The following is a 14,502-nucleotide window of genomic DNA, read 5'->3' as shown; positions in this document are numbered from 1 at the left end:
TTTAACAGTATAAACTTGAGTGTCCGGGGCAGTTTGCGGATCCCCTGGGTCACCAGCATCTGCCCATGAGTCATGGTGATCTTCAGGATCAGTGTCAGCAGGGAAGTTGTACTCTACATCCTCTCCTTCCCCAGCCTCCACATCAGAGTAAGTGGGTGAGGTTGGAGCAGTGTCTTGAGGCCTTGGATAAATAGGTTCAAGCAGAACTGGGGAATCCGTAGAAGCCTTTTTCCTCTTTAAAGGAATTTTGTAGGACTCCATAGGTTGTGCCGGTGTGATCTTTCGCTTGTAGATGGAAAGTTTACCGGTGTCGGCGTCGATAAATTGCTCCGACTGCTCCTCCACCAGGGGTTGTCGGTGTTTTGTGCCGACAACTGCAGGTGTTGGCTGCGGTCCCGTGGACACCTTCTTGGGCGCGTCGTCGACCGTTCTGGGCGCGAACGCCTTCGGCGGCAGCGTGAACTGGATCGGCGCCGTCGACTTTGGCGGTTTTGCAGCGGGCTTCGGGGTGGAAGTGACCTTCGGATCGACCGCGGAAGCCTTGTTCCTGATGCGCTGCAACGAGTCCGATACCTGCTTTGTGAAGGATGCGGACGGTTTCGTCGACCCGACAGGTGTTCTCGATCCACCAGCATTTGCAGACTCGAGAGCGACATTACTTTTGGCCTGGTCCGGGCAACGTGCGGGGTTGACAGCCTTTGGAGGTTCAGGTCCTTTGGTTGTGTCGACGGCCTTTGGCGCCGATGGTTTCGGGTCGGTGGGCTTGACAACCTTTCTTGGCACCCCAGTCTTCGGCTCGACGCCCTTGTGCGACTTCGGTTCGACGCTCTTGAGCGACTTCACCGGATCGACAACCTCCTTCGGCTTCGGCTGGTCCGACGTGTCCGAAGACGCGGAGGCGACCAAAACTACAGGCGTCTTCTGTGTCGACAGCGTCTCGATCACTTTCGGTTTCGTCGATACCGAAGCTTTCACTTTCGGTTTCGATTTCACCAATGGCGGCTCCGTAGGAGGGACCGTAGCCGGGCCCGTAGGCGAGACCGTGGATCCAGGTGCAAGATCTTGGGTAAGGCCATGTGGCGATCCCTCGACCTGAGCCTTAGTGATTGTTCGAACGGGGCAAAGCTCTTCCCCTGAGCTATCTTCCGTGGCCCCATAGGCCTCACCGTCGTCTCCTACCTCGTCGACGACGTCTTCTGCATCGAGCATTTCTACGTCTGCGTCGTAGCTGGAGTCGATCTCCGTCGCTGGAGTGGAAATCGGCTCCCGATCGTCCTGCTCATCTGCTTCTTCCCCCTCGAAAATGTTCACCGGGGCAGGGGCCGTCAGCTGGGCCTCCTGGCGCGCCACGCGCCGAAGTCGAATCGTCTTCTTGGAGCGAAAACGGGAACAAGACATACAGTTGGCTTCGTCGTGATCCGGCGACAGGCACTTGTTGCACAGCGGGTGGACATCGATGTGGGGATACTTCGAGTTGCACACAGGGCATCTCTTGAACTGGCTCCGTTCCATGTTGATTCGTCGAAGTTTGGCTGCGTTGACTAGGCCTCAAGCACCGAAGATCCACGCGGGTCCTCCGGAAGTCCGACTCAGGAACTGAGCCGGAACAGAGCTGGGCACCGAATGCAACAGTACCGACGATATAGGAAAGGCCTTCGGGCCTAAATAAGGTTTCTATCGATTCCGATCTTGAGTGATCAAATATGCATCCGAACCCAATGGCGGAAAAAAACAATCTGGGGATGGAGTCGATGCCCATGTGGAGGAGCCACCTATCTCGTGATACTTCGAAGACTCTTCCAGGACAACAATGTGCAATCATCCGGACCCAACACTAGGCGGCGATCTATGCTACAGATATGAATTCAGCAGCCCACATGCCTCGAACAGAAGAGGTTTTGAAACTGCTTTTGGTTGAAACATTTTGAGAATAATCGAACCTGTTGTATGAGGAGTGTCCACGTTGATGTTTATCATTGTAGACCCTTTTATCAAAGCATCTTGAAAAGCAACAATATTGTCTACCGGAGACACCCTAGATGGGGTCTGAGGTGGAGAGGCTGGTGTGTATGAAGAACATTTGGAGTCAGAATATGGTGACTTTAAACGTGATCTAGAGCATGAGAAAATTAAAGGCCTTCTGTTAGAAGACGTTTTGGTGGTTTTGTCTGAACAGGTGGTGGAGGATTCCATTTCCTAATAGTTGACATGGGAGTAGCTTTGGAGAACCTTGTAACTGGTGACAGATTCAAAGGCTGTAATGGAGTTTGTACAGGGCCATATATTGAGGTTTTTGGCAATATAGGATGAAGTGAGGGATGTGTCTGAGCCACCAGAGCCTCAGATGTTTGAGAAGCTAAAGAATGGGCAGAAGGAGAGCCAGCCCACTCTGGAGATAAAAAAAGACTGACTTGAGAAATTCTAAAAGGCAAAATAGATGGAATCAAAGCGGTGCAAGTCTTTGTTGCTGGTAATGATTTTTACCGTGGCAATGAATGTCTTTTTCACGTCAAATGATGAGATTTCAACGTCAATCGACAGCCTAACAGTCGTTAAGTTAGAGCCATCTTCGTCTTCAGCATCAACAGCGGTGATAGTCATTCTAAGCACAGTGTTTTTCACCTTGTTTAATATCAAATAAATCACCAAGTTTCCGAATTCAGCTTGTGTAAATAATGTTGCAGAGACCTGTAAGGACAGAGATCAGATCATATCTATAAGTAAACAGAGACATAATTGGTAAGCAGAGACTATACATTGCTTACCAACTTTATAATGAGCTCTGCTTACATCAACGGTGTGGTCCGCACAATGTGGACAGATCATATGCTACACCACAGAGACCATAGAACATGTGAGCACCAGAACCATACACGCCTGCTTTTCCTTCACCACATTTCTCATAACCTCAGCTTGCAGAATGCACCGCCAATGGAATTAGTAAACTGAATGGCGAGAGGACAGTGGTGAACAGTGAGATGCAAGCTCAGCATTAACGGAGATACTAGAGCAACTGAAATGAGTTTTGTAAATGAAGTTCAATCCAGCTTATCTCAAACGACTGAGCAAAGGCTTTAGCGTGGCATTCAGTGCTTACAGAATGTGTGAGGAGAAGTCCTGGAATCAGTTCTGTAGACACAAATAATCAAAATTTAGGGTCAAGGTTAGTTAAAAAATCTTTCAGAACTATCACTGTTGCAAGTAAAGCGACTTAAAAACACTGAATACAGTACTCCTTTGTAGAAGATACAATCCATCAGTTAATGGACATCTTAGATACACTTACACAGCTCTTGGGACACCACATAAACCGAAACGTAAAAGGTTTCAAAACCAATTTTTTTGGGCCCCCAATTTGAAATGTAAGGCCTGCTGATGAATGAAGCTGCTACAGTTTTTCGAACCATTATTTTAAAGAAAGGGGAAGAACTGTTATGGTCTTCTCGGAAGTCCAATGAGAAAAGACAACAATAAGGAAACCACTCTCTTTACATCTCTTTAACCAAGACAGTGTAAGACTCTAGATCTAAAAAGCTAGACGTTTGCTAATTCTATCTAGGCAAAAACTATGAATGGCTGCTAGGGAAGAAGTTTTCATGTCAGCAGTTTGTCAATTGTTGCCATAGGTTCAAAATTCTTATGAAACATCCCACTAGGACTGTCTTTCCATAAAAGAAAATTAGTATGCTAGAGCATTATTAAAATGTGTCTGAGAGGAGAAAGACTTCTATAGACCAACTCTGTGGGTTCCAGACACTAAAAATAAATGCTTGTATAAACCGTGCATGACAGAGAAGGCTACTGAAGGTATAAGGAGGAGAACTGCATGTCCCTAACCCTCAGTGTAAAGAATTGAGCAATTGGTTATGTACTGTTTTCTATTAAACCTGTGCATCAAAGCATTGTTTTTGAGTTCAAGATCTTAATGTAGCCTTAGGAATTAGACTTTAAACCACAATGCAGGAAAAAGATGGCGGTCCATGCTCAAAATACATTATGGTGGGGAAAAGGTCCTTTTGAGAAACAGAAGCATGCAGGGTTTATCATTGGTAGTCAACCAATTAAAAAGAAAATGATAGGGTCAGCCAGGTGCCAACAAGATTATTTAGTATGGTGCACGCCTTTCTAATTTGAGTAGGACTGTCGCAATACAAACTGACTGAGATAAAGCTATAGTAGCATTTCCTCAACTGGGAGAGGAAGAGAGGTCACGTGAGATTTTCTAACCTTGACAATCCATGCTGTGAGAAAACATTCAGAGGCGACGTGAAAAAGACCAATCTTGGCTTGGTGTATTGATAACTGCAGGCATTTAAATCAATTACTAATTACTCTCAGTTACAATAACATGACAGGGAGAATGAAGAGTTTTTGCTTGGCAACTTACCAGAGTTTCCACCAAGTGACAGCTCATCTTCAGCTTTTTTTTGTGATCTAATATAGAGATAAATACTGAGCAACAAAGAGATAATTGTAGCTGAGACAGCAAACTGAAGAAAGTGGTCATACACGTACAGCAGGTTAATTTTAAAATACAATGCCACTGCTATTGCTGCGGAAGATAGGAGGAAGGCATGAAATCCTGCAAATAAAAAAGAAACATATTAATATAGGTTCGCAACTGAATAGCCGATCTTGAACTGGTACCTCACCTGTCAGATTAAGGTAAATTCAAGGTGAAAACACACCTTAACTTTTTTATGTCTTTTTTCATATACACCTTTATGAAATAAAGATTTAGTGCAGTTTGCACCAAATTTAAACATTTATGCCACACTATGTTGACAACATGTGGCTGTAAACCATCACTTGAATGGCTTCGGAATACCAACATATTAGCTATGTTATAATCCTATTATCCTGTTCTACTTTAGCTGGCAACATTTCTGATATACAATGTTACAGTATACATAGTTAAGGATCACAAATCTGTAAATTCAATTTGTGACTTGTGCCCACAAACCCAACTCTTAAACATTTAAATTGCATTTCGATGCACTAAACGTTTTGAGACAGGCACAGAATGCATACATAGCCACACATTTTTCCATTTAGTGAACGCTGGATTTTTACATACAAATACATAAAGGAAACTACGTTTAGCTCTAGTCCTAGCTGGCCTCCAAGGGAATCTTAACTTAATTCATATCCACTGAAGAGCCTCACACACAGACGTGGGATTAACACACATTTTACAAAAAAATATACACAAAAAGAGTTTTTTAAAAAAGCTAACTTTCTAAATTTCAAATATATATTTTTCATAGCCTATTTGAAGGTTATTTAAGCCAAATGTAATTTATTTTTCTAAATAAAGTCAAGGATATACAAAATATTTCAAATGAGTAATACAAGTGACATTAAAAACTCTTCCGAAAAGGAACACAATACGAATGTAGCTAGATAAGCTGCATTGAAATTGCTGTAAAGATACTATAGCAGCAGTATCCCAGCATAACCTGTCGAACAAGTTACTTACATTCGTAACTCCTCATCTGCTAGAGACTCTGTCTAGCCCTACAGTTCTTACCTTACAATTATCCCCAGACATCCGACTGTATCCGGAATATTTTTGTGAGCAGTAGCCATGCGTGCCAACCGGTGGCATTGGTCGGATCCGCTTGGCGGCAGCATCCGCACCGGTAGTGACGTGCAATAGGAGAAGCATATATATGGAAAATGTTACTTGCCTTGTAAGTATCTTTTGTGTCATGTGTAGCTGTAGAGTCACATGCTGTGCATACTCCTGCCATCTAGTTTGTCTTCGAAGAAGTTTTTTGGAGTCTCGAGGATAAATGTGGGCAAGGGCATTTTCTCCGAAAGACTAAATGGTATGGCATAGTCTAATATTCACGCCATAAATATAAATCCAATATATCTAGTACGGTTTATGACTCAAAGCACAGACACCTTATGTGGAAACTTGTCAAATGATCACAGTTGGATTATTAGCAATGACATTGTTAACCAGATCTTTGAATTATGTGGGAATACTCAAGTCAATGCATATTCTCTCTCACTCTATCTATATATATACATATAAGTATTTATTTATTTATTTATTTATGCAATTTTTAAAGCGCTGCAATTACCCATGGGTGTCTCGACGCTATGAGCTGGTCTAGTGTCAGTATCTTAGAGATCCAGTGCAGTATTTTTGTGTTTGCTGATGCTAATTAAGTCATTGAGAAAACAACCATGTCTTTAGTTGCTTTCTAAAAATGATCAATGTAGGACTAGATTTTATATTAAGAGGAAGAGAGTTCCATAGTTTTGCAGCTGCAATAGTAAAGCGTCTGTCTCCCCAGTTAACTTTCCTAGTTCTGGGGATTTGAATCAGGTGGCAGTGTTAGAACGTAACGTTCTAGGGGCTGGTAGAGGCTTGAGGGAGTTTCTAAGAAATTTGGGTCCTATGTTATTTACTGCCTTATACACAATGCATAAGGACTTGAACTTAGTACGACTCCTAACCGGAAGCCAGTGCAGTTGAGCCCGGTAATTGGAAACAGAGGTACATTTTGGAATGCCCAGTAGAACTCTAGCTGAGGCGTTCTGAATCATTTGAAGTTTGGAAATAACCTTCTCTTGCGCATTGAGGAAAAGGGCATTACAATAGTCAGTGCGAGAAAACACCAATGTTGAAATTAGGGTTTTGCCTATAGTGGTGGAAAGGTATGGCAGAAGTTTCTTAATTTTTCGCAAAATTTTAAATGATGATGAAACTACAGAGTTCACATGGTGATGAAAAAGGAGTTTATCATCAAATATTACTCCTAAGTTTCTGACTTTGCTGACCGGTTCAGGTGGAGTACCCATTTCCTCCGGCCACCACAAGGGAGACCAAACAGGCTGAACCTTACCGAACAACATCACCTCGGTCTTTGAAGAGTTCAGTTTAAGACAATTAGATGCCATCCAACTGCTGATGGCCCGCATGCCATCCTTAAAATTTGCCGCTATGGTGGAACCGTTTTTATGTATGATAGTACCAACTGGGTGTCGTCAGCATATGTAGTTAGGTTGATGTTATATGCTTTTATTACCCTAGCTAAGTCCGAAACATAGATATTAAAGAGGGTCGGACTTAGCGAGGAACCTTGTGGGACACCGCAGGGGAGAATGAACGTCGGAGAGGTGAATGAGCCCAGCTTAACTGCCTGTTTGCGATCGGCCAAGAAGGATACAATGAGATCCCTGGCCTTGTGTTTGATACCGATGGCCTCGACACGGCCGATCAGAGTAGAGTGATCGACCGTGTCGAAAGCCGCCGATAAGTCCAGCAGAATCAAAACAGCCTGTCCATCGTTGTCCATTATTGTTCTTATTTCGTCAGCGGCCTTGATCAGAGCAGTTTCTGTCCCATGACCTTGTCGGAAACCGAACTGTGTGTCATCTAATAGGTCATTAATTTGAATGTAGTCAGACAGTTGTTCGTTCATGACAGATTCAAAAATCTTAGCTGGAAATGGCAGTGATGCAATAGGACGGTAGCTGGAGGAAATAGATGGATCAAGCGATGTTTTTTTTAGAAGCGGTTTAATTATGGTGTTTTTCCAGATGTTGGGATATAACCCAGTTGAAAACATGATGTTACAAATGTGTGTCAGAGGTAAAGTAATGGTGACTGGGACCGTGTGTAGTATGGAGGGGTGGCAAGGGTCCATAGGGGAGCCCGATTTGATTTCCGAGATAAGCTTATGAATGCGTTGTGGAAGTACCTTGGTGAATTCTGTAAAGGTTAATGAGTTCAGATTTGTTTGCGTGTTCGTGGATGAAATGCCATTGGGGTTAAGGGTGAAGTCCTTAAATATGGATGTGACCTTATCAGAGAAAAACTCAGCTAATGTGTTGCATAGAGTTTGTGAGGATTCAATGGGTGGTTTTGTAGGTTCTGCGAGATGGTTAACTACTTCAAACAGTTTTTTCGTGCTGCATTTCGCCTCGTTTATTTGGGTGGTATAATAGATGTTTTTTCCTATGACTATTTTCCTCTTATAGTCAAGGAGTGCAGCTTTATATGTTTTATCTGCTGGGTTATAGAATTTGTGCCAGTGACGTTCTAGGTTACGACAGTATTGACGTTGCAACCTAAGTTGTACGGTGAACCAAGGGGCCGATGGAGATTTTCTGTTACGTTTGGATGTTCTGGGGGGAGCCAGTGTATGAAATGCCCCTTCCAAAATGGAAGTATATTTAGTGGCAGCAATGTTTGGGTCCATTTCCCTATCTATATCCGTGAAAGCATCAGTGAGAATCTGATCTAGATGAATATAATCTATGTTTCTCCAGTCTCTGGTAGTTTGATAAGGATTTTATGATGTATCTTTACATACCGTTATTTTGATCTTAATGTCAAATAAGATAGCGGAATGGTCAGACCATGTAAGGGGTAGTATTTTGTTCACAGTGATATGAGGGTTGTTAGTAAAAATACCCTCAAGCGTGTGTCCAGCCTCGTGTGTTGGAGCCATTATCAGTTGTCCAAGTTCTACCGCAGACAAATCCGTAATAAGCTGAGCCGTGTCTTTATCCGTCAATGATTCTAAATGAAAGTTGAAATCACCTAATATGGTAAAATGTTTGTGCTCAGCAACTAGTTCACTCAATTGATGAAGTTGAGACAGAAATACGTTGCGAGAGCCTGGAGGTCGATATAAGAGAGTACCTGTAAATGTTTGATTGGTGGTGAGCGTGACAGTGAAGGCCAAGGCCTCACAGCTCGCATGTTTTAGGTCGATAGCTTTAACTCGCAAGCTGTTGCGATATATTATAGCGATACCTCCACCTTTTTTTTTTGCTGTACGATCCTGCCTATGGACACAGTAGTCTTCTGGCATGGCCGCTTTAAAGTCTGGTCCTGATGCGTCGTCTCCCCACGTTTCTGTCAGAAACATGAGGTCGATAGCATGACTGTGAAGCAGCTCTAATATATCGATTTTATGGCATGGAAGCGAACGCACAATCACGAGTGCTGCCTGTATTAGTTTGTGAGGAGTCAGTATGTCCTGAGTGGCATTTTTGCATAAAGTACAAGTAAACGGACCTCCGATAGGATCAGCGTATATGCACGCCGGCGGGGCATGTGCCTTATGTAAGGTGTTATTTAAGGAATATAAATCATGAAATGAATAAACCAACCTTGAAAAAGGTGCAGGGGGTGGCCCTGGGCTCGGTCAAGGCTCGGACGGGCGCAGACGGGCTTGGCTTAGGCGCGGCTCCGGCGCGCCCGCTGCGCCAGCCCGCTGCGCCGTCTGGCCATGACACACATGTTATAGGGTGAGGAGGGTGGGAGTCCGGCGCGACTAGAGCGCTGACCCCGCTACTCCCAAGATGACGCCCACCGCCGCCAGACGCCTGAAATGGTCTAAATCGGTGGTAGCAAGGAAAGAGAGCGTGTGTAGGGTGTTAGAATGCCTCAATTAAATTCCCACTTAGTTCTAAAATGAAAAGCCCCCAGAGTACGATTTTTAAAACGTTCTGTGCTAAGTTTCCTGGCGAGATTAAAAAGGTTCTAAAATACTGATTCTGTGTCCTAATATACTGGTGACAAGCGATGAGCTCGCAGCCCCTGCAGCAATCACTGGGGAGAACTTCTAAGGCAGTGCGGCCACCAAAGTACCTTCTTTAAATATCCTGGGAGGGCGGGAGTCCGGCGCGACTAGAGCGCTGACCCCGCTACTCCCAAGATGACGCCCACCGCCGCCAGACGCCTGAAATGGTCTAAATCGGTGGTAGCAAGGAAAGAGAGCGTGTGTAGGGTGTTAGAATGCCTCAATTAAATTCCCACTTAGTTCTAAAATGAAAAGCCCCCAAAGTACGATTTTTAAAACGTTCTGTGCTAAGTTTCCTGGCGAGATTAAAAAGGTTCTAAAATACTGATTCTGTGTCCTAATATACTGGTGACAAGCGATGAGCTCGCAGCCCCTGCAGCAATCACTGGGGAGAGCTTCTAAGGCAGTGCGGCCACCAAAGTACCTTCTTTAAATATCCTGGGAGGGCGGGAGTCCGGCGCGACTAGAGCGCTGACCCCGCTACTCCCAAGATGACGCCCACCGCCGCCAGACGCCTGAAATGGTCTAAATCGGTGGTAGCAAGGAAAGAGAGCGTGTTTAGGGTGTTAGAATGCCTCAATTAAATTCCCACTTAGTTCTAAAATGAAAAGCCCCCAAAGTACGATTTTTAAAACGTTCTGTGCTAAGTTTCCTGGCGAGATTAAAAAGGTTCTAAAATACTGATTCTGTGTCCTAATATACTGGTGACAAGCGATGAGCTCGCAGCCCCTGCAGCAATCACTGGGGAGAGCTTCTAAGGCTTCTAAGAATGTATATGTGTATATATATATATATATACTTCTAAGACTTCTAAGTATGTATATGTGTATATATATATATATATGCAAAAAAGAAGGAGAGAACTCTGGGTAGGTCTCAGTTTAGGTGGAAAGCAGCTCCTGTTAGAGCACTCTCAACACCAGCGACACTCTAGATCTGCTCACCTCAAATGTCTGTTTTTCTATCAAAGTTTTTAAGCATAGGATTAGACAGTGCTATCCATGCCGAGATAGAAAATGACAAAGTCTTTCGCCATTTAAACAGCAAAGTCTTTAAGCAAAGGACTAGTACAGTGCAGTCCTTGCCGAGCTGTCAAATAACAAAAGCCATTTATCACTCCAGGCACAATATTACAGCTTTGAATTGGTAAAATACCATCTCAAGCCAACCTGGAATGAATAAAAGCAACCCCTGACACAGTGTTTCGCTCTAATTAGAGCTCTTCAGAGAGGTATAGCTTTGTCCAGACACAAGGGAGCACCCAGTATTAAGTCAAAACAAAACCCTTTCAGGCATAGAGCGACGCATAAATTATGCAAAAAAGAAGGAGAGAACTCTGGGTAGGTCTCAGTTTAGGTGGAAAGCAGCTCCTGTTAGAGCACTCTCAACACCAGCGACACTCTAGATCTGCTCACCTCAAATGTCTGTTTTTCTATCAAAGTTTTTAAGCATAGGATTAGACAGTGCTATCCATGCCGAGATAGAAAATGACAAAGTCTTTCGCCATTTAAACAGCAAAGTCTTTAAGCAAAGGACTAGTACAGTGCAGTCCTTGCCGAGCTGTCAAATAACAAAAGCCATTTATCACTCCAGGCACAATATTACAGCTTTGAATTGGTAAAATACCATCTCAAGCCAACCTGGAATGAATAAAAGCAACCCCTGACACAGTGTTTCGCTCTAATTAGAGCTCTTCAGAGAGGTATAGCTTTGTCCAGACACAAGGGAGCACCCAGTATTAAGTCAAAACAAAACCCTTTCAGGCATAGAGCGACGCATAAATTATGCAAAAAAGAAGGAGAGAACTCTGGGTAGGTCTCAGTTTAGGTGGAAAGCAGCTCCTGTTAGAGCACTCTCAACACCAGCGACACTCTAGATCTGCTCACCTCAAATGTCTGTTTTTCTATCAAAGTTTTTAAGCATAGGATTAGACAGTGCTATCCATGCCGAGATAGAAAATGACAAAGTCTTTCGCCATTTAAACAGCAAAGTCTTTAAGCAAAGGACTAGTACAGTGCAGTCCTTGCCGAGCTGTCAAATAACAAAAGCCATTTATCACTCCAGGCACAATATTACAGCTTTGAATTGGTAAAATACCATCTCAAGCCAACCTGGAATGAATAAAAGCAACCCCTGACACAGTGTTTCGCTCTAATTAGAGCTCTTCAGAGAGGTATAGCTTTGTCCAGACACAAGGGAGCACCCAGTATTAAGTCAAAACAAAACCCTTTCAGGCATAGAGCGACGCATAAATTATGCAAAAAAGAAGGAGAGAACTCTGGGTAGGTCTCAGTTTAGGTGGAAAGCAGCTCCTGTTAGAGCACTCTCAACACCAGCGACACTCTAGATCTGCTCACCTCAAATGTCTGTTTTTCTATCAAAGTTTTTAAGCATAGGATTAGACAGTGCTATCCATGCCGAGATAGAAAATGACAAAGTCTTTCGCCATTTAAACAGCAAAGTCTTTAAGCAAAGGACTAGTACAGTGCAGTCCTTGCCGAGCTGTCAAATAACAAAAGCCATTTATCACTCCAGGCACAATATTACAGCTTTGAATTGGTAAAATACCATCTCAAGCCAACCTGGAATGAATAAAAGCAACCCCTGACACAGTGTTTCGCTCTAATTAGAGCTCTTCAGAGAGGTATAGCTTTGTCCAGACACAAGGGAGCACCCAGTATTAAGTCAAAACAAAACCCTTTCAGGCATAGAGCGACGCATAAATTATGCAAAAAAGAAGGAGAGAACTCTGGGTAGGTCTCAGTTTAGGTGGAAAGCAGCTCCTGTTAGAGCACTCTCAACACCAGCGACACTCTAGATCTGCTCACCTCAAATGTCTGTTTTTCTATCAAAGTTTTTAAGCATAGGATTAGACAGTGCTATCCATGCCGAGATAGAAAATGACAAAGTCTTTCGCCATTTAAACAGCAAAGTCTTTAAGCAAAGGACTTTGCTGTTTAAATGGCGAAAGACTTTGTCATTTTCTATCTCGGCATGGATAGCACTGTCTAATCCTATGCTTAAAAACTTTGATAGAAAAACAGACATTTGAGGTGAGCAGATCTAGAGTGTCGCTGGTGTTGAGAGTGCTCTAACAGGAGCTGCTTTCCACCTAAACTGAGACCTACCCAGAGTTCTCTCCTTCTTTTTTGCATAATTTATGCGTCGCTCTATGCCTGAAAGGGTTTTGTTTTGACTTAATACTGGGTGCTCCCTTGTGTCTGGACAAAGCTATACCTCTCTGAAGAGCTCTAATTAGAGCGAAACACTGTGTCAGGGGTTGCTTTTATTCATTCCAGGTTGGCTTGAGATGGTATTTTACCAATTCAAAGCTGTAATATTGTGCCTGGAGTGATAAATGGCTTTTGTTATTTGACAGCTCGGCAAGGACTGCACTGTACTAGTCCTTTGCTTAAAGACTTTGCTGTTTAAATGGCGAAAGACTTTGTCATTTTCTATCTCGGCATGGATAGCACTGTCTAATCCTATGCTTAAAAACTTTGATAGAAAAACAGACATTTGAGGTGAGCAGATCTAGAGTGTCGCTGGTGTTGAGAGTGCTCTAACAGGAGCTGCTTTCCACCTAAACTGAGACCTACCCAGAGTTCTCTCCTTCTTTTTTGCATAATTTATGCGTCGCTCTATGCCTGAAAGGGTTTTGTTTTGACTTAATACTGGGTGCTCCCTTGTGTCTGGACAAAGCTATACCTCTCTGAAGAGCTCTAATTAGAGCGAAACACTGTGTCAGGGGTTGCTTTTATTCATTCCAGGTTGGCTTGAGATGGTATTTTACCAATTCAAAGCTGTAATATTGTGCCTGGAGTGATAAATGGCTTTTGTTATTTGACAGCTCGGCAAGGACTGCACTGTACTAGTCCTTTGCTTAAAGACTTTGCTGTTTAAATGGCGAAAGACTTTGTCATTTTCTATCTCGGCATGGATAGCACTGTCTAATCCTATGCTTAAAAACTTTGATAGAAAAACAGACATTTGAGGTGAGCAGATCTAGAGTGTCGCTGGTGTTGAGAGTGCTCTAACAGGAGCTGCTTTCCACCTAAACTGAGACCTACCCAGAGTTCTCTCCTTCTTTTTTGCATAATTTATGCGTCGCTCTATGCCTGAAAGGGTTTTGTTTTGATATATATATATATATATATATATATACACATATACATATATAATATATATATATATATATTATATATATACATATACATATATAATATATATATATATATATATATATATATATATATACACGGAGCGGCATCTACAAGAGGATCCCCGTTCTCACCTACACATAAATCAAGCTGCTGCTCGTGTGCTACTCAAAGGTGGACAGCCTTGGAGCGACAATTTATACGCGACCGTCCAGCCGTGGAGTGTGCACCACCCCGTCATCCTTGGGGGTCACGGAAGTGAAACAGCAGCCGTACACGGAATGGAGGACGGGCCCACTTGCGGGGTCCATACAGGACTTGATTATGTGCTTTCCGCACCACACTTCCCATAATACACAGTCTCATTCGAGCCTCCCATTGGTGGGTGTGTCATATGGAAAATGGAGAAGAAATGTAAATGTAAATGTAAATGTAGTATACTTGTATAGCGCACGAATCAACCCCAGCTGGGGTATCTCGGCGCTTGTACGCATACCACTGTGGAACCCTTCCTGGCTTTTCCCTGTGAAGTGCCCACTCCTGGGCACCCCCAAGGTGAAGCCAGGCATCCTAGCGTTGTTGGGGCCATTGTGGAGATTAAGTAAGCTATTGCCCAGAGTTGCAGAGTGGGACCCATGATTAGAATAGGCACCAAGGCGAGAATTATCAGGTCCAAGGAAATTGAGCCCAAGACCCGCCGAGGTGGGAATTGATCCCTGGTCCCAGGCTAGACCTCTGCATCAGGGCCTGCCGCTCTAACCATTGAGCCACACTTCTCCACGTGGGTTGTG

At 43.6% G+C, this 14,502-nt stretch overlaps 1 protein-coding gene across 2 annotated transcripts in view; it reads right to left on the bottom strand.

Moving 5' to 3' along the window:
• LBR (lamin B receptor) overlaps positions 1 to 14,502 on the bottom strand; it is a 616,153-nt gene that overhangs the window by 287,842 nt on the left and 313,809 nt on the right. For both annotated transcript variants that reach the window (XM_078647525.1, XM_078647524.1), the window contains exon 8: positions 4,388 to 4,582. In XM_078647525.1, the coding sequence (XP_078503651.1) occupies positions 4,388 to 4,582 (195 nt within the window). The remainder of the gene's footprint in view (positions 1 to 4,387; positions 4,583 to 14,502) is intronic.

The sequence above is a fragment of the Lissotriton helveticus genome, chromosome 6 (genome assembly GCF_964261635.1).
Source record: "Lissotriton helveticus chromosome 6, aLisHel1.1, whole genome shotgun sequence".
Lineage (NCBI taxonomy): Eukaryota > Metazoa > Chordata > Amphibia > Caudata > Salamandridae > Lissotriton > Lissotriton helveticus.
This window is presented reverse-complemented; position numbering and strand designations above follow the sequence as displayed.